The sequence below is a fragment of the Rattus norvegicus genome, chromosome 10 (genome assembly GCF_021556685.1).
Source record: "Rattus norvegicus strain SHRSP/BbbUtx chromosome 10, alternate assembly SHRSP_T2T, whole genome shotgun sequence".
NCBI lineage: Eukaryota > Metazoa > Chordata > Mammalia > Rodentia > Muridae > Rattus > Rattus norvegicus.
The window spans coordinates 97,791,248-97,816,324 of NC_141543.1; the positions used below are offsets into that span (position 1 = coordinate 97,791,248).

General features: G+C 48.8%; 1 protein-coding gene and 1 long non-coding RNA gene across 7 annotated transcripts in view; one reads left to right on the forward strand and one right to left on the reverse strand.

Annotated features, from left to right (window-relative positions):
• The window catches only part of Tex2 (testis expressed 2), a 109,029-nt gene that overhangs the window by 44,774 nt on the left and 39,178 nt on the right, over window positions 1-25,077 (reverse strand). For all 6 annotated transcript variants that reach the window (XR_015630658.1, XR_015630656.1, XR_015630657.1 and 3 more), the window contains 1 exon segment: window positions 15,825-17,475. Coding sequence is in view for 3 of the 6 variants with exons in the window: in NM_001100554.1 (NP_001094024.1) it covers window positions 15,825-17,450 (1,626 nt within the window). In the remaining 3 variants the exon portion in view is untranslated.
• Window positions 13,875-23,835, forward strand: LOC148003142 (uncharacterized). Its single transcript, XR_015632181.1, has 3 exons — window positions 13,875-13,997; window positions 20,869-22,113; window positions 22,985-23,835. It is a non-coding gene; the product is annotated as an uncharacterized LOC148003142 (long non-coding RNA).

Here is a 25,077-nt window from a genome sequence, read left to right on the forward strand (position 1 = left end):
GCACCACCACCTAAGTGCTGGGAACCAAACCTGGGTCCTCTTAAAAACAATAAATGTTCTTAACTGCTAAGCCATTTCTCCAGCCTTTCACGTTTATGTAGTGAGTGTGTCGGTGTAAGTGTGTTTACTTGACGAGACCAGAAAAGGGCATCAGATCCCTAATCTGGGGTTACAGGAAGTTGTGAGATGCCTGTATTGGTGCTGGGAACTGAACTCTGGTCCCCTGGAGAACGGCAACTGCTCTTCACCACTAAGCCCCTTCCCTAGGCCCCAAGGCCCCCTCTTTTGGAGATAGGGTCTTACTATGTTGCAAAGAGCTAACCTTGAACTTTTGACGCTTCTAGCCTTGGCCTCTTGAGTAGTGGCAATTACAGGCCTGTCACCAGGCCCAATCTTACACATGGGCCTCAAAAATAACATTTACACATACTGATACACACCAACAGAACACAAAAGGTGTCAAATATAATCAAAGTCCATCATACATACAGAGGAAAACAATGAAGCCCATCATTTTGTATGCTAATATATGCTAACATATGCTAATAAATGCTAACAAAACAACACAACAGCAAACAGACTGTACTAATATAACAGTGTACTAATGCAGTCAGTATCATCCCTTAACACTTCGCCTGCCATAAAGCATTTTCTCAGCTTTGGTGAGTCACTGAGACCTCTTGAGAGCTCCATAGGGAATGTTAAATGGCTCACTTTGTAACAGGCGGGCAAGTCCCTGAAACACTTAGAATAGGTAATGCCATTTCTATGGTAAATATTGGAGTCTCTCCCCAGTGAAGGTCTGAGCCTCTGAGAATGAGGACTCCTCAGCACCTCCTTCATTGCCCATCCATGTCCATCCATCGTCAGAGTGTGCACCAAATCTACATGCTAAGGAAAATGTTAGGATTGGCTAGGACCGATGACGAAGGTTTCTTTTTTGTTTTTCAAGTTTAAGGTTTTGTTTTTTTTTTAGTGTGTATGAGTGTAATCACTTGCATGTCTGGTGCCCAGGGAGGTCAAAAGGAGGCGTGGAAAATGGTTGTGAATTCCTATGTGAGTACTGGGAACCAAACCAGTTCCTTTGCAAAAACAAGTGCTCTTAGGCACTGAGCCGTCTCTGCAGCCCCAGGAGCTGACACGAAGATTCTAAGAGTCTAGGAGCTGGAGTCAGCTCAGCAGTGGAGCACTTGTCTACTATGTAGGAGGCCCTGGCTCTCCCCCAGCTCCTAAGAAAAAGTTATGAACTAAAAAAGGGAAAAGGGTAAAATTCTTGACGAAGAAGTCCCCAGGGAAGAGTGGAGAATGGGGTCTTTATCCCATCAGCCACTCGAATACGAGTGAGAGACATCACAAGAAAAGCAGCTCCAGTACAAGGCGCCAAACACACCTGTCCCTCTGTGTGTGGGGTGAGACTTGGGAACCATTTGCAGAGCCACACAACTCAGGAGCCTCGTTCTAATGAGCTGGGAGGACTCCATCCTCCTCTGCGCTATGACCACAGCAGCGAGCACCTACCCAGTGACTGGACGGTCGGTGCTCATGGACAGGGCAACGGTCTAGCATCTGGAAATGGAGGGGCAACGACTCATCCGAGAGGCCAGGCAATCTCCGACTCGGAAGGACAGGCAGAGCATCAGCTGTCAGCATCGCCCGGGGTGGAGAGAGTTGTGCTAGCTAGCGTCAAGCATTCTTAACTGACACTGGGTGCTATGCTGAGAGACAGTTCAGTCGATGTAGCCTCTGATGGACAACCAGAAGACTTTCCCTGTCTGATCTCTGGCTAAAATGTTTTACCGTAAACCCTTGCAAAGAACAGTCTTCCACGAACATCAGTATTAGGAGCGTAAGATAGAAGCCGGGTGCTGCTGGCCGAGGCCAGGCCCGAATGTCCAGGCCTCACATGCTCTGCCCAGAGGACTTTTGTTGTTCTCAACTTCCAAGAGCATCAGTTTCTGGTTTGCCTCCGCTCCTTAGTTCAGGGATTACAGGCACACTCAACCAGACCTGCCTTATCTGTTCTCTCCCCCTGCCCCCCTTTTTTATTTTTCTAGACAGAGTTTCACTGGGAACTCATTCTGTTGACAAGGCTGGCCTCGAATTCACAGAGATCCCCCTGCCCCTGCTCCAGGTGCTGGGATCAAAGACCCGCACCACCACTGCTTACTTAACAATTTATTTGTTCTATTCAACCAGAGGGTGTTTTGAAGAATATATTGCAACTAAGTTCTCAACTCCAGCCATAATGTGGCTTCCACTGTGATCTTCGGGTCTGTGCACATGTGTCCAGAGGTGAGGCCAGGTCAGATTATAAGGTCGTGTAACTATCAGGAGACGCTAGCTGCCTGCTCTCTCACTCCCAGCCCTTCCTCTTACACAGGGTCTTTCCCTGTCCCAGGGGCCAGGCTGCCAGCCACCCCTTGCTGTTCTCTGGGCTGGAGAGCGTCAGTCTGGGCCTCGCCTGCACTACAGGAGCCTGTGCCCCTCTCATCTCTTCGGTGTCTGCAGGCCGTGGTGACATCTTTCTTTCAGCCCTGGCAGTAATTTGAACATTTCTCAAAAGCGTCTCTGTTTGAACATAAACTTCCTTCTAAATCCTACATTTGATGAAATTTGTCACATGCTGGATTTCTCTTATCTCCTTCGATTGGAAACATTTTCTAATTTCCCTTCCACAAGCTATTTAGAAGTATGTTTTATTTTCAAAATTTTTGAGAATTTTTAAGATATCTTTCTGTTACTGGCTTCTGGCTTAATTACATTATGGCCAGAGAACAGTCTCTGTACCGTTTCTCTTTTTTTTTTTTTTTTTTTTGGTTCTTTTTTTCGGAGCTGGGGACCGAACCCAAGGCCTTGCGCTTCCTAGGTAAGCGCTCTACCACTGAGCTAAATCCCCAACCCCCATTTCTCTTTTGTTAATGAGCCAGAATTTTGTTCATTTCTTACCCTGAAGCACGTCTGATGACATCTTTGGCCTGAGATTTCTTGCCACAGTCCTTAGCCATTGTAGAGCTGGGGTTTCCCCTCTCCACTCCCCTAGTTGCTTGTTGGCACTGACCAGAATTAGGCTGACTTGGTGCCTAGCACAAGACAGGGGCCTCCACCGCCCTGAGATAAGCAGGCTCGTCACGACTGGATGCAGACACAACGAGGGGCTTGGAGCTTAAGGCCATGCATGCACAGCAGCCTCATGAATTCCATGTGCTGGGCGTCATGCATGAGAGTGGCCTCCACCGCCTCTTCTAAAGCAGAGTTAATGTCCGCTGCAGCTCCGGCAGCAATGCCTTCCCTAGCAATGACAGTGGGTTACAGGTGAGTCTTAGTCTGGGACACAAGAGTCTCCACCTCCTCCCAACTCAGCAGGGAGAAGGTAATTTTTCTCTTCTCTTTTTTTTTTTTCTGAGAGTAAGGGTTGAAACAAAGTTTCTCTGTGTAGCCCTGGCTGGTCTTGAACTCATAGCACTCCTGTTTCTGCCTCCCGAGTGCTGGGACTAAAGGCATGTAAACTCCTGTTAGGTTTCACATGCCAGGATATGTACTTGGGTGACAGGTTTCTTCTTTCGCTTAGTGTTGTGAGAGTTATTAAGTCTACCACTCTGGCCTCCAGATGGCCCCATCTCTACCTCTCCAGCAGTTACAGATCTGCACTGCTTTGAGGTTAGTTACACGCCCTGCTGTGCTCACCTTAGTGACAACAGTTCTCTGTAGTTTCAAAATCGACCCCACTGCAGTCACTGAGTAGAGGCTTCTCTAAATTATTCCTCCCTTTAAATACACACTCACCTGTGGAGAAACGTCTATCAAGTTTTTGGCTTTTTTTTTCTTCTTTTCAGATTGAAAAATAAGACAAAACACCAAAGGTGTGAGAGCTGGGCGCAGCACAGTGTCTGTGCACAGGTCAGGAATGCTGCCATTATCCTGAGCTACAATCAGCTCTCTTCCTGGGTCAATTCTTGTAACTGGTGAGCAAAGCCAACCTTCCCCATACTGCTTCTTCCCTGAGCTGGTTTGCTACAGAGCAGGAGTTCAGCCCAGGAGCCTGAGGGGCAGGCCCCTCCCCAGCTCACGCTCCACTCAGCGGACTGAAGTTCAGAGAGGAGGAAGCAGTTAGCCTCTGTTGACAGCTCTGGCAGATACAGTCACACTCTGTGTCCTCCACAAATACCTGGTTTAGAGGAATGCGTAGGAAAGGAGTATAGATCAAAACTATAAAACCTCACCACTCCAGGGGCAGAGGTAAGAAACCCACCTGGCTCCAACGTCTGACCAGTCTGACCCAGGTCAGTGTCCCTCCCACCCTCACCTCCCCAGATGCCCAGATGTCAGATTTTTTTTTTTTCCGTTTTCCTTCCTGAAATGCCACGGTCCTTTAATTCTGCTCAACAGATCTAGTTGAGGCTAAGGTCCATGGCTTCCTAACAACAAGCACAGGCCACCTAGGATCAAGACTCAGATGGCACACTGTGAACAGTCACTTGTTAGCTTCAGGAGACCCTGTGTAAGTCTGCTCATAAAATGCACTGGTCACACGATAAAAATAAATAAATAAATAAATAAATAAAAATGCACTGGTCTCCCACAGTGTCAACAAGACTTCCCAAGTATCTGGCAGATAAGGTTCTTACGCAGTCTCCAATACCTGTCAGCTACACCGTGTGTGCTGCTCAGTCCTCAGGCCCCCACTTGTCCATCCTGTAAAAGGGCTCGGCCTGGCTTCCTGCTTTCCTCCCTCCAACTCATACTCTGTATAAACCACAACAGTCTCCAGGCTGACGGAACTCGGGGAGCACGACTCAGACAGTAAGAATGAGCAGCCATGGATGCTCACAACAGCACCTGGTATCTACGCTCATCGTGTCCCGGAACTTCATGTGCGCATGTGGCTTCCCTCCACCAATTTCCTACAACCACATTCGAAACAAAGCTCAAAACCGGGTGAGCGGCCTGCCTCTGGATGGAGACTGGTACCGCTGGGACTTGGCCTCAGATCTATTTGACTGAGGTGTGGCCTCCAGTCCTGGCCCCATGACATGGGCCGATAGTCTGGGCAGTGCCTTGCCACCCTTCAGGTCAAAGCAAAGCTGACGCCTTCTCTGTTCTGGACCTGTTTTGATTGCTTTTACACATCTCAGTGCTAGCAATGTCTCTTGACCGAGCATATGAATGAAGCCTGATTCAGAAAACAGCTATGAAGGTTAAACGAAATCCTTAGAACTCATGAGCCAAACAGCCTGCCCCAACTTCCACCCCAGCCCATAAATTCTGATGCACTCCTAGAGACCCACAAAAGAACAAGCTGAACAATTACGGGCAAGGGGGAGGCTCCCCCACTGTCTTCAAGGAGAGGAATCAAGGTCAAAGTGCATAAAAGTACAGAGTAAGAAGATAAGAATCCTGGAGTGACAGGAACTGCTACTGGAGCCATATTACACAGGAACCTGGGGCACACAAATCTGGGCTCAGACCAAGATGCTGGCCAGAATCAACTCACCCTGACTCCTGAGTCTGCCTCTGAGGCACCTCAATACTTCAAACCAGGGCTCCCTTGCAAAACCACAATTTCCACACACAAACCTAATCACCTTTTCCTACCATGAGCTGACCCAAATTCCCCAGTACTTGATTGGCATCCTGGGTTAGGTTGCATGTGACATCTCTAGACTTGAGCAGTCAGATACACAGTGCTCAGAGCAGCACGGTGCCCCATGCTGCCCCCTTCCCCACTGTCCCTGTTCTAACATTCTTAACCCTGAACTTAGAGAGTGAGGTATTTCTGCAACTTCATTTGTTAGAGGCATGGGAGTGGGCATGAAGGGCCCACACACAGGTGGTGTTGGTGTCGCACTTCTCCAAGGGCCTCCTGCTGTCACTTCACCACTGAGACCTCACACTGAGAAGCCCTGCTTCTTTCTGAGCCTGGAACTGTTTAAAAGGAGACCGCACGTGCCACTGGAACAATGACCAGCCACAGCGACAGCTGTCTGGCCTACAGTCAGCTGTCTAGGACAGCGTTTAGAAGAGGTCAGGGGTTTCTCTTCAATTTTCTGCTGGACTCTGAAGCCACGTTTGGCTGGAAGTACAAACCACGATCTATAAAGAGGCCAGTTTAATCCTGGGAAAGATTAAAAGCTACAATTAACCTTTTGCAAAATAATAAAGTCTGGAGGAGCTGCTGCCGTGCTCACTCTCACTCACAGTGCCAGGGAGGAGTTCAAGGCCAGCGCTCTGTGCTCAGAGGAAAGAGCTGATCCTCTGGCCCCAGGAAGCAGTGAGAGTCTGCGGTGTGGCGCCCGGGCTGACAGCAGTAACACTGCAGCAGTGTGCTGTTACTCCATGGTGGCACTGACAGAGGACTTGCCTGTCATTCATCTACCAAAAAAGAAGCCCCAGAGAAAAGTGGCTGAAGCCAGGGCCTGAGGCCACTGCTGCTGACACTCATCCCTGAAATGTATGCACAGGTGGCTGAATTTCATTTGCCCACAAATGTCACGCAAACAGGACTTTGTACTAACTGAGTTTAGCCCCTTTCGATATATTAATACTTGGGAACCAGAGTCACCTAACGAAAGAGCGTCAAAGATCCTAGGGGTGGAGAACAAGGAAGAACTTTGGCAGGAATTTAACTTTACCCAAGAAAAGACAAAGCAAACCACAGACACAGAATTCTATCCTGAATGACAGCCTCAAGCAGACGCCAACATTTAAAATACATGCCACCCACGGATACTCCAGAGACTGAGGAGGGCTCCATTAGTGGAGGGAGGGGACAGCATCAGTACTGTCCACACCCTCCCTGACTGCTTCAAGGTCACCTTCACAGCCCACCGCTGGGGTCACTGGAGTCAAGGCTGAGCCACAAACTGTGAGACATGACCTTCATCTAGGCCTTTTTCCTTGCAGGAACATCTCCCAAGCCCAGGTGAGTGTCTCATTATAAACCAGTTTAAATTATAGTGCACTGGCAGAGTGTAACAGTGTAGACGATAAGAAACTCCAAAATTAGGCAAACAAATTAGATGATCTCAGATGAGCCACCGAGATAACCAAGGCCCTATTTATATCCATACATCAGATCGTACAACTTCAACACTGCCTTGTTAATAACAGATCAGCAAACAAGGGAAAAAGTAGCCCCAAGCTTTCCAGATCGACTGTCCTCTCAGTCAAGCAAGGTTTGCAGTCAAATGCTCTACCACTGAGCTATACCCCCTATCAAGCAAGGTTTGAATACCTACAACCCTGTTTACCTTCACCTACAAGTCGCACGTTACATAAGAGAAACAGGGCAAGAAAGGACAAAACTAGCCTTCGTGTCAATTTTTACTATACTGCCATGCTATCTTTTAGGCTTTTCAATTTTGCTTATCTTATGTTGATATATAATAAACATCAGATCATATAATTTGTGTGTGTGTGTGTGTGTGTGTGTGTGTGTGCGCGTGCGCGCGCATGTTCTCTCCTCACACCATTACCTGGGTTCTGCAGATCTGAGGCCATTAGGCTTTATCAGATGAGATTTTTCCCCTGCCCCTCCTCAGACTGTCATTAGCTGACAACCTAGGTCACCATATGTGTTCTCAGAGTGACGCCTTACTGTTAGTAATAACAATGGATAAAAATCTGCATTTTAAGGTCAAATAGATAAATTCTGATGTTTATGGCCAAAGGTCAACATATGATCATCTATATGTCAACTGTCACAAAGCTTAGTGACTTTTTTAACTTAGAAAGAGAGAAAAAAAAAGTTAAAAACTAGTAGTTTCTTCTTCTTCTTCTTCTTCTTCTTCTTCTTCTTCTTCTTCTTCTTCTTCTTCTTCTTCTTCTTCTTCTTCTTCTTCTTCTTCTTCTTTATTTTTTTTTTCTTTTTTTCGGAGCTGGGGACCAAACCCAGGGCCTTGCGTTTGCTAGGCAAGCGCTCTACCACTGAGCTAAATCCCCAACCCCCACAGCCTCTTTCTTTACCCCACAGATGATATGAAGGACAAAAGCAGAGGATGCTCTTTACTTCTGGATATGCCTGTTTTTATTGGGATTACCTGCCATCATTAACCACATTGATTCTGAGGAACTGAGGAACAGAGTTCCCTTTAACTAACTTTATAACACAGAAAGCATGCTTGCATGTGAGGCCCCTGCACTGAAGCACATCACCTGAATTCCTCTAAAACCGTGTGCATGTGTGTGCATGCGCTACATGGGTGCCGAGTATGTGTAGTGGGAGAGCAGGTGCTCACAGAGGCCAGAAAAGTGTGTCAGATCTCTTGGGAGTTACAGGTGACTCTTGGAGGTCCGATGTGGGTGCTGGGAACTGAACTCAGGACCTCTAGAAGAGCCGGAAGAGCAGGCAGAGCTCTTAACCCCTGAGCCAATCTCTCTCTCCTCCGCTTTTGAGTTTTTGAGACCATCTTGGTTTCTAGCTCAAGATCGTCTTCCCTCAGTCTTCCAAGTGTTGGTATCACCATGCCTGGCCCCAAAATTACTCTTGGTGTTTGTTGTTATGGTTTGACTTTTGTTTTTGAGACCAGGTCTAATTAGCCCAGGCTGGCCTTGAACCTGTGACGTAGCTAAAACTGGCCCTGAACTCCTGATTTTCCTGCCTCATGAGTGTTGGGATTACAGGCCTGAACCATTGAACATGCCTCAAAATTATTCTTTTATACAACAAAACCCAAGCCTATATTTTAGGGAACCTAATTATTAAAATGATCTGTCCCTTTTATTATATCTAGCTCTCCCAAAGAAAGGTTTTCCAAAAGGCATCTTCATTAATCTCTGCAAAGGCATGAATGTAATTTTAGCCAGGCTTCTGGACACATTTTCACTTTGGAAACGACATCACTGCTCTGCATGGTGGTAATTATGTCAGTAAGAGCTCGCTCACACATGTAACTCAGAACTGCATCTGAGTCACACTTGAGCATAAATCCAAGAACCTTACAGAATCTTGAGGAAGTTCTTCATTATAAACAAGTGGGAAAGTTGGCACACAAAAGTGGAGCTGAATGAAATGTGCTCCTGGCCAAGTGACAGGACGTGCTCAGAGGAAGAGAGCCATCCCTTCTGGTTAGGAATGCTCAGCAGCCATCCTAAGGGCTAACTGACAGGCCTCAGGCTCCCAGGTCCTGACACTCTCATCACTTGGGCTTCCAGCCCAGGACATCTAGCTGTCCACGCCAGAAGCATATGCAAAAGAGGGGATCTGCACCAGGACGTTCTTGGAGCCTGTGGCACACAGGAAGCTGCCTTGAGTTACCTTACCCAGCCCACCAGGCTTCATGTCTGGTAATGGCTCTTGCCTTCGTGCTTATGCGTCACTGGGCTGGGCAGCCCTGCTCCTAGCGGCTGCTTCTCATTTGCCTGATCCCCACACTTTAAAATAAGCATGCCCTGGTCCCAGGAGTTCTGTAGCCTTACTGACAATTCATGGGTCCCACAGAGGCACGGGAATGCTTGTGCTCCAGTCAGTATGACTGATGATCAGTTGGGCTAGAATCAATGGTGGCATATTGTGGTCCTAGACAGCCACCATAGCCTTTGATAATAGCTACTACTTGGCTGCAGATTGGCCTTTTGGATTAGTGACTCCATACTGTTACAGCACCATGTTCCGTGAGTGTCTAAACATGTTTATTTATTGTGTGCATGTATATACATGTATGTGGAGAACCAGGTGCACACATGGAAATCAGAAGAAAACTTGCAAGGGCTGGTTCTCCTCTTCTGCCTGGTGGACTCCAAGCTGTCAGGCTTGGCAGCACCTGATCTTACATGCTAACCCAGCTCACTGGCCCTTCAGCACCTCGCCTGAATACAAATGTCAGTAACGTATATGTGACTCAAAATTTCCCCAGGGAAAGCACAGAACATCTTTCCTTTTCTCTCCCTTCTCACAAAGTGAAATCACAGAGAGGGGATACTGCTGTGTTCCTCAAATTGTCCACAGGGCAAATAACAGAGCTACATACACCGTGTCCCACAAAGGCTTTACTCTGTCTTAACTCACTTCCTACTGTCAGCAACAACCTCCATGACCCAGAAGCTTAAAGGTCTTGTTATTTTTGGTTGAGACTGTTTCCCAAGGTAGCCCAGGCTGGCCTTGAACTTGTGTCCTCAAGCCTCAGGTTCTCATATGCTTAAATAAAGTCTTTTTTTTTTTTTTTTTTTTTTTTTGGTTCTTTTTTTCGGAGCTGGGTACCGAACCCAGGGCCTTGCGCTTCCTAGGTAAGCGCTCTACCACTGGGCTAAATCCCCAACCCCTTAAATAAATAGTCTTAAGCAGCTTCACACCAGTTCAGCTGGTTCATGGTTCACAGATGGAGGTGGCTTATAGGTGTGTCCAACTTACAGCCCTGAGTGCCAGTGTGCCCCAGGATAGCTGTGAACGTGACTCAAACACATTTGTAGACAACAGTGTCCTTTTGCAATGTCAGGAGGTTGGCCACCCCTGGCTGTCAAGGGGCTGACATCTGGGTGAGAGATATTAATGGTAGGTATTATGTCCTACTGGGAGGTTTGGGGGAGTTTTAAGTTTTCATACGTGTGCTCAAGATCTGCGTCACTTCATTCTCTACAGAAGCTAATTAGTATCACATACACGGAAAGGAGTGCAAACCAGATAGCTCACAGCTCAAATCCAACTATTCAAAAGTAGATATTTCTACTCATCAGACACAGATTCACAGATGTCTTAGTCTGTTTCAGTTGCTATCAACAAAACGTTCAATCTGCGTAATTTATTTATTCATTCTAGTGTTTGTGATTGGTGTATTGGAGGTAGAACCCAGGATCCTCTGGCACACAGATCTTTTTCTCACTGAGTTATCAAGATTGACCTCAATTTCACTTTGTAGCCCAGCCAGGCCCGGGCATTGATCCTCTAACCTTAGCTCCTAGGCAGCTGGGATCACAGCATGGCTGCACCAGGGCACTTTTTAAAGAACGGGTTTATTTAGTTGCAGAGATAAAAGTTCAAGATCATGTCAGACTTCAGCTTCCAGGGCTGAGAAGGGTGCGCTGCCCCGCCCAGGAGTAAGGGAAAAGGGAGGACAGGCTGGTGAAGAAAGACACCTGCTCGAGAGACTAAAGGGGCAACATATACTAGCTTTAGAGAGACCTGCTCTCATGATCCAATTACCTTGTCCCCTCTTTGAGATAAGGTCCTGCTATTTGTCAAGGTTGGCCTCATCTCTATGTAGCCCAGATTGGCCTTGAACTTGTGATGGTCCTACCTCTCTGCCTCTCAGGTTTCAGGTATCAACTGCAGGGCCCCCTGTATTCTAAACTGGCCTTTATGTATTTAGAATGATCTTTTAGCCCTGACTGTCTGGGAACTTGCTCTATAGACCAGGTTGGCCTAGAACTCAGAGATCTGCTTGCATACACCTCCCTAGGGCTTCAAGTGGTGGGGTTACAGGCATGTGCCACCATGTCTAGCTTCTAATCATGTCAACGCAGCCACACTGAAAATTCCATTTCAACCTGCATTTCAGCGGAACTCAGGGCGGAAGACCACCACAACCAAACCGTGGCAACAGGGCCTGCTTTATAGAGAAACCAGTGTCTGGCTCCTGTATCACAGCACAGGCACAGACCCGGAAGCAGAAGAAGACTTGGGCTCAGCTGGCTGGTGTAGGTCTTTGGGGACAACCTTACCGCTTACACCCTGGCCCCACTCACTTCTACCACAAGTCCTGTTTCCTATGCACTGCTGATCACTCGCTCCCACCACCATGGACTCTCGCTTCCTCTGATGGACAGCCCCCCGTCCTCCAACTGTGAGCCCAAACATATCCTTCCTCCTTCTGTTGCTTCTGTCTCACATTCAGTCTCAGGAACAGAAAAAGGAACAAATACTGACCCCCTGGCTAAACTCTTACTCATTCAGGAACCCAAGCATTCGTCCAATCATTATTTATCACAGCCTAACACACAGCGGGTATGAGAATACAAGGATGAGCTGACAACCCAACCTACGCCTGCATGACGTCGACAGTCAGCACGGAAGTACGAGCAGGTGAGCGGAAGGTGCTGGGCCAAGGCCCTTTCATTTTAGAGGCCTGTGTAAATAGCTCACCCAGCAGAGCATGGATGGATGCAAGGTGTCACTTGGGGGTCTAGACCTCTAAGCAGGCATGCTTTTCTTCTCTGCCAAAACACTTTCGCAGGACCGGGGTTGGCGAACTGGGCACACCACCCCCACTGCTCTGCTGTCTGCCGCTGTCCCTCTGCTGCCCGTAGGACTAAGACATTTTCTATCCTTTAAGAAGAAGAGGGCTGAGCCCTAGGAGGAGGAACAGGACAGCAAAAGCTGAGAGCCCCTGGATCGACAAGAACGGGTGGGGGTGAGGCGCCCATCCGCCTACCACACCCGTATTGGCCAGGATGCGCTCAGGTACAAGCTCCCATGTTCAAGGCGAGCTGGCGTGAGCCTGACTCATTGGAGAGTAGAGCCCCCAAGTCCACTGAGAACACAAGGCGGAGGGCCAAGGCTGACTCTCCTGACAATTCCCTTTCCTTATCACATATGTGTCCTAAATCTTGTCACTGTTGATAAGTGTCTTCAAGCGCCATATCTGAAAAAAGATCCCTGAGGGGGGTGGCGGTGTCTCACTCAGACAAACCAAGCTCCTGAATCACTTGCATTTGAAATCCATATCTTGCAATAAACACCAAGCCTTTCTAACCTACAGCACTTAATTTTCCAACCTCTACACTTAATTTTTAAGAGATTTATTTATTGTATTTACTATGTGTATAGTTTTTCCTGCATGCATCCCTAGTGCCCTCAGAGGATAGAAGAGAGCAAGAGACCCCCCTGGGACTGGAGTTACAAATGGCTGTGAGTTGCCACGTGGGTCTGGAAACAGAACCTGGGTCCTCTGCAAGGGCACCCATTACTGAACCTCCTCTCTAGCTCTCGGTGTCGCCCTTTCTTTTTTTTTTTTTTTTTTTTTTTTTTTTTTGGTTCTTTTTTTCGGAGCTGGGGACCGAACCCAGGGCCTTGCACTTCCTAGGTAAGTGCTCTACCACTGAGCCAAATCCCCAACCCCCGGTGTCGCCCTTTCTAAACATCATTGCCACCAGGGTGGAAGCCCAAGAAAGAAGACAGGGAGGCAGAGAACGTACGCCCACAGTGTCCCTGTTACCAGCCATGATACCCCATGGGCCTTAGCAGTCTGTCAGGAAGCAGCCTTTACCAGATAAACCCCAACTCTGGGATTGAACTATGAACCAAAACAACACCTTTTCTGTTTTGCTGAGACAGCATCTCAGAATGCAGCCCAGGCTGTCCTCAAACTCACAAGCATCCTGCCTCTGCCTCCCAGATGCTGAAATTACAAGTGGGTACTGCTAAATCTGGCACCCTTTTCTAAAGGACCCAGCCTGGGTATCACATCACACAGCTTAGAACACAGGCTAAGACCCAGCACAAGACCGCATGGCCATGGACAAGTAACAGCCTCTGGGCCTCCCTTTCTTCACAAGAACAAAGCCCAGCTGATCAGCATTGTGATGCGGTTCAAATGAGACAATATTCCCTCACCTCACACCCTGGCTTTGCTGTTTCGCTCACTGGAGTAGAGCAAGCCAACTGCAGTTAACGTTTAAATAGCAATGTAATGTCACACTCTCTGGGTAGTTGGTAAACTGTCAACCCACAGTTGACTGGCTGTCTGTATTAAAATCAAAATCTTCCTGGGACAAACGTCCTCGTCAGCCCTGGGACCAACATAAGCACCTTTTTTGTTTTTTTGGACTAAAGTTAGCACAGGGCACACAGAGTGTAAGTCAGGTGGTCCTAGCACCACCTCCTCAAGAGTGGAGCCACCACGCATGAGTCACTTCTGTTCCGCACACTCATGGTTCGCTAGGGTGTCACATCCTGAGGAGCTGACGCCAGCTTCCCTTCCCAAAAAACCAGTCTCACAGCAAACTGGATGGGGACAAGTGAAGAGGTCAGGCTGCAACACTCATGACACACAGATGCCGGAGAGTGGGTGAGTCTGCACGTGTGACACAGACACTACACTCCAGAAGGGCCAGATGACACAGCCAGCATGGTTTGATAAGGATTTTTTTTTCTCTGAGTTTCCCTTGTCTTTCTCTGGGATAGGGGTAGAAGGTAAAGAGACTAGAAAACACAGACAGAATCATGGAGGGAGCTCCTCCATCCCGCTCCACCTAGAGCTCTCTCTCTCCTTTTTCTCTTTCAATAAAGAGAGATCATGTTGTCATTTTCAGAGTACTATTTAGATAGAAGGAAGGGGGAAGAATTGAGGATTTTTAACAGAGACCAAATAAGCTTGTAACTTGAAGAGAACTAAAGGTTATGATCAATAATGTTCAAAACGACTCGAGAAAACAGAATTCGTCTTTAACACCTGTTAAGAGCAGCAAGGGGCTCTGAGAGAAAGTCTCGGCATGGGCTTTTTCTGCAGAAATGTGCCACAGGGAGAGTGGGGGTAGGGTGGGGGCCGGCAGGGGAGGGGGGTGAACAGAGTCCCAGCCTCCTCATGTATAAAACTGCAAGTATCTGATGCCAACAGGGCATCCTGTGGTTGACCTTGACAACTATTATGGCAGTGACGTTTAAATGTTCCCGATTCTACAGCCCACGTAACTATGGAAACAAATAACTTAGAAAGTATATCAATGACAATTATACTTCTACATTTTAAATTAAAAAAATTATGTGTATATATGTGGACAGGTGCATGCACATACACCTGTGTGCAGGAGTCTTTGGAGGTCATACACCTGGGATCCCCGGGAGCTGAAGTTAAAGGTGGTGTGAACTGGCCTAACACGGGTGGTGGGACATAAAACTCAAGCGTTCTGCAGGTGCGGTACCTGCTTTCAACAGTACCTCCCCAGCCAACCGTCCCCAGCCAACTGTCCCCAGCCAACAGTCTGCTGTTGTTTTGCTTTGTTTAGGGATGGTCTCTTTATACAGTTGTGTCCTAGAACTCACTCTCCAGATCAGGCTGGCCTCAAACTCAGAGATCCTCCTGCCTCTGCCTTCCAAAGGCTAAGATTACAGACATGTGCCACCAACATGCCGGGTGACAACCATAGTTTTATGCTAAAAATCTTATGAAGTATACACATGGGCCAGAAAAAATGTAAATATGGAGAAATAAATAGAAACCCTAATACATTCGTTCTAAAAGATCATCTCATGAGCCCCACCCCAGGAGGCCCAAAGCCTGACACATGGCACTGACAGGAAGGTGACATTTTTTTCTCGGCTCACATCTTACTGTGCATAGAAAGAAGCTATCAGCAAGCACCATCAAGTGATATTAATTGGTCTCCTTCCTCTTGGCCCTCTCCTGCAATTCCATTAGCATTGAATCTGATGCCAGAATTTCAAAATAGGTAATCCTTCTAGGCATGGTGGCTCGTGCCTTTATTCCAGCAGTTGGTACGCAGAGGCAAGCAGATCTCTATGAGTGCAGGGATAGCCTGGTCTACACAGTAAATTCCAGGACAGCCAGGGAGACATAGTGAGACTGTCTGACAAATAAGAATACAGAATCCTAACATTCAGCTATGACAAATCCTCAAGATATAACAAGTACCTGGCAAATTGAAGGGCAGACCTAAGAGGAGCTATAGCCAGAGGTGCTGCTCTCTGGGGCCGGGGAGAGCTTGGGAGCTGCCTGGTAAGCAGGTAAGCAAGCTCTCCACACAAGGATTCCAAGAGGAGCTGTTTGGGTTCCTGGACAACAGAAGGACCCACGGTCTTTAAAACACCCGAGGAGCTCATTCAGCCACTAGCTCGAGGCGTAAGCTCACGGCTGCCAGGAGCGGGGGAGGCTTACCTTCAGTATTTCAGGCTCCCTGATGTCCAGGGATCTCGAGTTCCGGTGCCGCAGAGCTTTGTGGGATCTGTGGTATTTATGAGCACTTGGCGGTGTAAAGAACCAAATCATGCAAACTGCAGTCATGAACCCGAGGCCGAGGCCCAGGAAGAGCCCACTCATGTAGTAGGGGAGGGGGAGGATGAGGTACGCGTAGACACACAGGATAAAGAAGCTGAGTGTCTTCACAGGTAACTCGGGGTGCTCGCTGCCTGGGTCCTCTTCATCCTCGCTCTCCAGAGCCACGCCCTCACTGGCAGGCACCTCTGGCTTGAGGGGGATATCAGGAGGCTTATCAAGTCTCCCCTCGCCCTCAGCCTCCAGCTCGAAGTCCTCAGTATACAGCTCACAGAACTCTTCATCTTCCTTGCTCACTAAGGCAGACAGAGAACATTTCTCAAGAACCAGAGAGCTTGTCTTCAGACTGCTTGCCTGGGAACCCTTGGGCTCCCCTTCCTTCGAGGCGTCCTCGCTGGGCTTCAGGTGGTCGGTCCTGGGGGTGTTGGAGTCGCTGCCGTAGTCGTCCCCCTCAGAGTCCCCCTCCTCCTCCTTGATGCTGTAGTTATTGCTTTCCAAGTGCCCGTTCAAGCTGGACAGGTTAGAGAGTTCTGAAGCACTTGAAGATAAGGCTTTGGGCCTGTGGCTGCCGCTTTCCTCCCCCATGATCTTGCTGAGGAGCTGGAAGGGCTCATAGATGACTTCTGACAGGCGTCGCTTAGTGTCTTCGATTTTTGCCTCCATTTCGGGCACTTTAAAAAAGGAGCGAGTGTCAGAGGGAGAAGTCAGGGGGGAAGAAGGCGCAGTCTTGGAGTCTCCGCCCGTGTTCCGTGGCTGTGTGAACTGTTTGAACAGGTGCAGGTTGAGCTTGGAGTCGGGGGCTTTATAGGACACAGAGTCCGACTCCTGCCGGGAGGTGTCCGTGGACAGAGACTTGACCAGAGTCTTCATCAAGTGCCTGTGCCGTGGGGGGTGGGGGGATTCTTTTGGCTCCACCTCGGTTGACAGGGACTTCACCAGGCTCATGAAGGGCTTTGCGCTGGAGAGGGCGGAGGACGAGGCACTGGATGATAGGACAGGAGACTTGGAAGGAGAAGACAGTGGGGACGAAGAACTGGTTTTCTGCTCAGAAAGGGAGGACACACTGGGAGAACTAGCTAACGGTCCAGATGAAGATGACCCTGGAGACAGAGCCAGTGGCACTGGACTTAATACCTGCACTGCTGGAGCGGGGGGCTCCAGCAACTTTACAGTGTTCTCAGAGACAGGCAAAATGGCGGGGGTCTCAGACACAGACAGGCCATCTGCAGGGGCCGTCGCCACAGCAGGGCCTGCAGGGTCATGGCCACCCTGGGGTTCAAGATACAGGTCCTCCTTGGCTTCAAGCCCTGTTACAATGCTTTGGTCATCTAGCCCCTCCTCCAAGTAGCCCCTGAGCTCCTCCTCCTCTTCCTCCTCCTCCTCCCCGGATGCCGAGAAGTGGATGGCGATGGTATCTCGGGACACAGACCTTTGCACGTGCACTTTGGGGGCTGATGGTTTTGGCATGTCAATGGTTTTCTCGGCATGGCGACCATTCAGACTTGTCATTGCCGGCTTCGCAAGGGCTCAGGCTCTGAGAAAAAGAGCAAGAAAAGAGAGTCAGAGAGTAGCTTCTCCACAGATGACTGGGCCACGTGTAGCTCCAAGCCCAGATGAAGCTCAACTTAGATGGTGATTATGCTTTTACATGGCAGATGGCCAGGTCACACTTTGGAAGGTTTAATGATTTAATTTCCACAGGATAAATTCCAGCTAGGCATTCTCTTTTTGAGCAAACCGCACACCAGCATTATAAATGCCAACAATCTGTCTTGCTCACAATGCTGAATGACCCCTCCTTCCCCTTTAACCGGCTCATTTCTATCAGCAGCCCTCTCTACTACAAAGCCAAACGAAGCACCCTGGGGAGTTTAAGGCTCTTGAGATAAAAATTTCCCCAGTAGGGTTCTAGCTGTGGAAAGCTTGTTCCTGCTTCCACTGCCATTTCACAGCAGCTCTAACAATAAGCCTAGAGTCTCCCGCCATGGCCACGCTCCTGTTCTGCCACCTTGTAGTAAGTGGCAAAACAGCCACATAGGGAAATCTAGAAACTAATTGCTATGACCTGTCATTGTTCTTACACAGCAAGCGCCATCCGGCCAGGGCACTGAGGCCTCACATAAAATAAGCATTGGCTCTGACTCCATTACTCACATGAGAGAAAGCTGAGTGCCAGTGTGGTAGCCTACCAGCAAACACGAATGCCACTGAGTACTTCGGGAAGACACAGGCGGCAGGCTCTCTGCTCTCCTGGAGCCTAGTAGCCAGGTGGAAGGAAGGCAGACACCTGAAAAGCTGTCAGCCAAACAGGCCATGCCTAGTGCACCTGTAACATGCAGGCCAGGACATCTCACATCACTGTGCAGCTGTGTGGCTCAAGCCAGCCTGAAGTGCATGATCCTCCTGCCTCGGCCTCTTAACTCTTACATGCTAGAGACAAGGTGAACCCCACACCTGGCTAATTACAGTCAACTTGCAGGGCACAAGGTATTATGTATGCCATGCCTCTATAGATGGACAGAGATGCCAACACAGGGGCTAGGACGTGGGGCATCAGGAGTGCTGGCCACAAGGCCAGGCAGGGTAAAACACCCGACACCTTCTCTGTTCTCTGACCTGGTGGGTAGTCGAGGCAGGATGGGCGTGGGCAGATTAAGACAGGGGCATGAAGACCAATGTGCATGTGCTATGGCTGGTTCCCGAGATCAGTTCTCTGCTACAAGACACACAGAGGCTGTGGAGGGAGGTGACCCCAGGTCCTAGAGGCTTTATGAGTGAGTGGAAGGGCCTCTGGCTTGGACAGGAAAAGAGCTTACTCCTTTCCCAGCTGACTGTCAAGTTCACACAAGTTACAACTCAAACAAGCTACAACCTCAGCCTTTCAGTGTCAGTATTATCTGCAAAATGGGGATCTGGGGCATTTCCTAAGTGTCAAACCCTACAGGTCACAATATACAGCCCAGCCCCATACAAGCAGCCTACCATACACCACCAATATCACATCGACATTTATGTCCTCTGCCAAACACTCCTGTTCAACGTGCTGGCAGCTGACACGACCAACAAGAGCACAGGTGGAACCTGGGGTGGCAGGCGTGGGAAAGCCAACTCTTAGATCACCAGAGTGAGGGAATTTGCCAACCATGGAAAGAGCACCAGAGTTAGGGGCCAGACACTTCATGAACGCAACATCTTTACCATCAAATCTCAGAGAAATTACTTCCATAAAGACTTTTCATCAGAGTTTTGCCCATGTTCTTCTGTGACCTGCAGGCTCTCTGATTGGGGCTGAATTCGGAATGAGAGAATGAGCTCCAATAATCGGACACAGCAACCTACAGCCAGCAAAGAGCCAGTTAGGAAAGTCTGCCTGCAGTCCAGGACACTGCGGATGGGGACAAAGCTTCCCTGGTTTGTTTAGTCTGTAGACAGGGTCTCACTACTGTAGCCCAGGCTAGCCTGGAACTCATAATAGACACACTGAACTTAACTATGGAGATACAGCTCTGTCTGCCTCCTGAGCACTGGGATTAAAGGCAGACCCAGCTCTTCCCCACTATCTCTATGTCAACACGTCTATAGGTTAGAGAAAAAACAAGACAAAGCAGCAGAGACAGAAACCACGATAAACAGCCTAGCCCATACAAGGGCCACCCAGTTTTATACGTACTCAAGTACATATTAACCTAGCAATTCTTCCTAGATTTCTTTAATTATATATGTGTATCTGGAGATGTGCATACATGGTATGTGTATATTCATGTGAGTGCCCAAGAAGGCCAGAAGCATCGATCCCCTGTGGCTGGAGATACAGACATTTGTAAGCCACCTTACAATGTAGGTGCAGAGAACTGAACCCAGGTTCTGTATGTGCTCTTAGCTGCTGAGCTGTTTCTCCTGGCCCTCACAGGGGTAAATTTAAAGGGAAATTGTAGGGGTGGTTTTAAAAGAAAGTTTGGTGCTGGCTAATTCTCAGTTGCTGTGACAACACCAAGCACAGCTGTCACTAGAGGCTGCTTCGAAGGACACAGTGGCTGCCACGTGAAGGGTGAAGGAGACTTTGGGCACATGTTGGGGCCAAAGCACACAGTTTTGAGGCTGAGTTGGGGCCAATGCAGACAGTTTTGAGGCTGAGTTGGGGACAAAGCAGACAGTTTTGAGGCTGAGTTGGGGACAAAGCAGACAGTTTTGAGGCTGAGTCGGGGACAAAGCAGACAGTTTTGAGGCTGAGTAGTTAAGATGGTCTCCTAGGACGCAAGGCAGAAGTGAAGAGGTCTGGCTGAGGCGGAAGGTCAGGCCCCAGGCCACAGGTGAAATATCACTGGAGTCTCTGCTTGAAGCAACCAAGTCAGACCTTAGGGACAAAGCAGGCACCTGCTCAGAAAACTGCTGTTTTGTACAGAGGTTACCAGGGGTCAATGACCTGCCAACTGAAAGGAAGGAACTTCTGATGGTTTCTGGTCAACCTGTCCCCAAGTTCCTATCAGTCAAGAAGGCCCAAGACAGGCCCCCAGGAGAAGCAGGTGCCAGGCCACCAGACGGGACAGGCAGTGTACCTAGCCAAGCCTCAGAGCTTCAGAGGCCCATTGCAAACACTGACCAAGCCTGGCTCTACTTCTTGGTCTCACAAAGCAAGCTAGCACAGGCTGGGGCTTCACAGTTGTTCTTTCAACACAAGGACACCTCTGGGCCTCTTTGTTCTGCTCAGGGCTTAGTAGGATTGAAGTGCCAGTCTGTCAGGATCAGCCTTTGCTTGCTGGAGCTCATGTCTAGGGGCTCCATTTCCTCTCACTGTGGTAAGCAAAGGCTGCTTCTGCAGCCCTGAATCATTGGTAAGTTGAATGTGTCAAAACCAACCCAGGGTTTGGGTTCCAGACATCTACTCAGGCCTCTGCTAAGCCACCTCTTCTTATATTCCTTACGGTAGCTCCAGGGCCAAAAGAGCTGACTTTCCACAAGCCAGCAGGAAAGACGTGCAGCCAGCTGACCCTGGGAACATGGTGCAGTCTGTCCCAGCACCGATCGACCAGGAGAAGATTGGGCAGGCACAGCCTCCCCAGCATTCTGGGCTGCACACCCTTCTTCCCTCAGCAGCAAACAGCGCTCTGTCTTCCTTTGTTCTGGCCATAGTAGCCATCCTCTGTGCTCCATCACGATGTTTCCTTGGGAGCTGAGAGCTCAGCTCTGAAACAGCAGCATGTGATCAGCCACACCGAGAAATGAAAGGCCTCCTTATCCATCCCACAATCTAGCACCATGAAAAATGCCACGCCTCGTGCCCTCTGCTGCTGAAATTCAATTACACTCAGGCCCAAGAAGCAGGCAGCCTTCAGCCTCGGGGGCTGAAATGCCAATGTGGATTGCCTTCCCCACTCATCTCCTGACAGAGCCAGCAGCAGACCTCAGGGGCTGCAGTCTCGCACTGACCTCTCAATCTAGTGTGACGTGCGTCTTTAGATTTGAAGACTAACCTTGTCACCAGGGTCCCTTGAGGACACTATCCTGCCAGTGATAAGCTTAAGCAACTCTGATGTGATCACAGTGTGCTGCAGACTGTGTGCAGCCCTGGATGGGGCTCAGAGGCAAGGTGGAGGGGTGGGCAGCGCCTGGTGTCTGACGTGAAGGTTGCTCCATTCTCAAACCCACTCTCCTATTGGCAATGAACACAATATACACGGACATTTAGGTCCTGTAAGAAGCTGACAGTTCTGCAACTGACCGAGTCAACAAATGGGAAAAGAGTAAGGAAGACCTCCAGGGTACGGGCTGATCCTGGGAAACTGGCAATCTCTTCTCTTTTTTTTTTTTTACATTTTGTGTGTGCGTGTGTGCATCGTGCCCGTGGAAGTCAGAGGGTAACTTGTCCTTTCTCTTCCTGCCATGGTTGTCCTGGAGAGGGAACTCCAGTCATCTCTCAGGCTCAGCATCTGTAAAATAAGATCAGTGCCATGTGACACTTTCGAGCCTGCTGCAGGGAGGTATCCAAGGCTGCCACCATTAGGTGTTCGCCATCCTTCATTAAGAAATGAAAATGCATTATTAAAGAGGGGACTCACTGCGGGGCGACTCTAAATGCTACTGTCCCGCCTTCTCCATTACTCAGGCTCACTAGCATTCCCTTTGGCTTCGTTACAAGATCTACTCAACAAGAAGAAACACGTGGAAGATACAGGTAGGGAGGAAGAGTCCAGGGAAAATAGAGAATTGAGCAGAGAAAACGTCCCGGACACTTTTCAGAATCAGAGTTTTCCTCTCAAGGGAAAGCAGAGAGCTTGGGGAGCAAGGGCACTTGCTAGCAAGCTGGAGGACCTGAGTTCGATTCCAGGAGCCCACACAGTGGAAAGGGAGAACCAATCCCCAGAAGTGTCCTCTGGCCTCCACATGTGCAGTGCTGCATTCGTGCTGAGAAACCTCACAGAGCCAGGTGAGGTTGCTGTGTGTGTGACCCCAGCACTCTGGAGGCTGAGGCAGGAGAGCCAAAGTGCCAGGACAGCTGCAGCAGCCTAATGAGATAAGACTCAGTAAGCAAGCATGCATAAAACTTCACTTGTTCTTTAGCAGTTCCTCCAGTGAGGCTGGCTGAGGTAAGGGATGCAGATGTCTTTATGCCCCCAAACATCTAAGGGAGAACAAAAGCTTGTTGCAGCCCAATGCTCTGTGGGCCTGGGCTTGACAGCCACATTCCTGGAAAGCAGGGTGCTGCCTGCTCTGCTTATGGCCTCTCCCAGGTCCTGGTTCTGCTTCTCCATTAGCCACTGTCCCTGAGAGGGAAGTTCACCCCTCAGTGAGAGAATGCTAAACTGGGTGTGGTGGCCATGCTTTTAACTCCAGAACTCAAGAGGTGGAAGCAACCAGCTCTCTGTGAGTTGGAGGCCAGCCTGGTCTACAGAGTGAGTTCCACGACAGCCAGGGCTACATAATGGCCACTTGTCTCCAAAAAAATAAAAATAAAAAATAGGGTAGATTTAAAAATGGGAGAAACTTCTAATAAGGGTATGTGCTCCAGAATTGATGTGGCATTCTTTACTCTATGTTACCTACAGAAAACAAGTCAATGGTTTCATTTGAACTTGAACAACAAATTACAGAAGGCTCCAACAGGAGCCAGCCGCCTTCCTTTTCACAAGCTCTACAAGCTCCGAAAGCCATCCAGAGAGCTGAGAGTGGGAATACCAAACATCACTGAGACTTATCTTGTTTCCAGACACCCAAAAGGGCTAGCCTCATTAATTAAGCCACAAAAAACCAACGGACAGGAAATCACACTGGACAAGGAGAAAGGAAGAGCTATTTCTAGACGGGGCAGCATTAACAGCTGATAACTGCTCTGAAATTGGCTTTTGTTTTTGCAATTTTCTAATCTGATAATAACTTCCCTTTCTATCTCCAGCTGTATTTTTTATCAATCCTGGCTTCCAACAACCAAAGCCAACAAAACTTCTGGACACTGTGTTACCAGGAGCATGGCCTGGCCCTCTCTTACTAGGACAGACAGAAGGAGGTGGCTATTGTTCGTTCATTCGTTCCTTCCTCCCTCCCTCCCTCCCTCCCTCCCTCCCTCCCTCCCTCCCTCCCTCCCTCCCTCCCTCCCTCCCTCCCTCCCTCCCTCCCTCCCTTCCTTCCTTCCTTCCTTCCTTCCTTCTACTCAATGCTCAGTTACTGCAGGAGGGACGCTTGCATGAAAGTGAATCAGCCTCTGGACCCAGCACATTCAGGTTTCCTTTCTCAAGGGTAATCCTAATTTGTCAGTGGTCACCGTTTAATTACACACAGGCTGCCTGGTAGCTTAGCTCTATGTTTTAATTAAAAAACTTTTGGGGGGGCTGGGGATTTAGCTCAGTGGTAGAGCGCTTACCTAGGAAGCGCAAGGCCCTGGGTTCGGTCCCCAGCTCCGAAAAAAAAGAACCAAAAAAAAAAAAAAAACTTTTGGAAGAGGAAAAAAAGCAAGCTGTGTCCTACTGCTGAGGACGTTTTCTTTTTTTCTTAGATAGTATCTCACTATGTAGCCTCTATTGGTCTCTGCCTCCCCTTTGCCTCAAAAAGCTGGGATTAAAGGTGTGCACCACCATGCCCACCTCGAAGAGGACATCTTACATTTTACTTATGCTTCTCTAAATGTGAGTTGCTTTTATAAGAAAGGGCCAAAAGGGGGAAAGATTGTTCAAAAAGTGGATCTGGTCCACATCAACCATATAGAAAAACCTGATTTAGTCTCAAAAACTCAAGGGCATCCATCCCTACATGCATTTGTATCAGCCAAGCTAATTGTCAGGAGCCCTCCTAATTTGATAATATTCTTCCTTGCCAACAAAAATCAAAACTGACACAGTAGGTAAAAAGCTAGCCTAGCCTATGTTCCATCTCAAGACAGGGCTAGCCCCTGCATGCTAGACATCTGCCAAGACATTCAAACCCTGACTGTTAGAAGCCAGGACTCTTTCCATGGGTTATCAGGTTCCTAGACTCAAAGCCATCACCTCCTTACACTATACCTGCACAGCCACTGCAACCATTTCCACACTCTGCCCCACTCCACCCTGAGAGCTCACGGCATGAGTAAACCAGCAGGCCCACACCTCCCACCACTCCTGGGCTAAAGTGCCACACCCCAGAGGAAGGGGTGTTCAAAGCCAGCATCAATGTGATTAAGATAAGCCATTCTCCTTACAAGTCACTAAATGGTTCCAACAAGGAAATCAAATCCAATGGATCAAATCGCAGCAATCCATTCGATGCCAGGCACTACCTCCAGCTCTACCTACCACACAAGACCTGTAGAGGTTTATAAAGACATGCCCTGGGCTAGTGGACGGCTCTACCTACCACACAAGACCTGTAGAGGTTTATAAAGACATGCCCTGGGCTAGTGGACGGCTCTACCTACAGTAAACAGCCACACAAAAGTCAGGGCCTAAACTCAATCCCCAGAACCCACAATAAACAAACAAAACAGTCAGTCCAGCCAAACCATTCTCAGAGGGAACTCAAGAACAACTGGTAATCCTCACAGAGGATCTACACTGAGAGAGGATGGGGTATGGTGTGGCGAGTACGCTGGACCAGCAGTGGAGAGGAGGGAGCAGACCACCAGTCTGTCCTAACCACAAGTCCCAGGCTGGCCTGAGTGACGACGTGC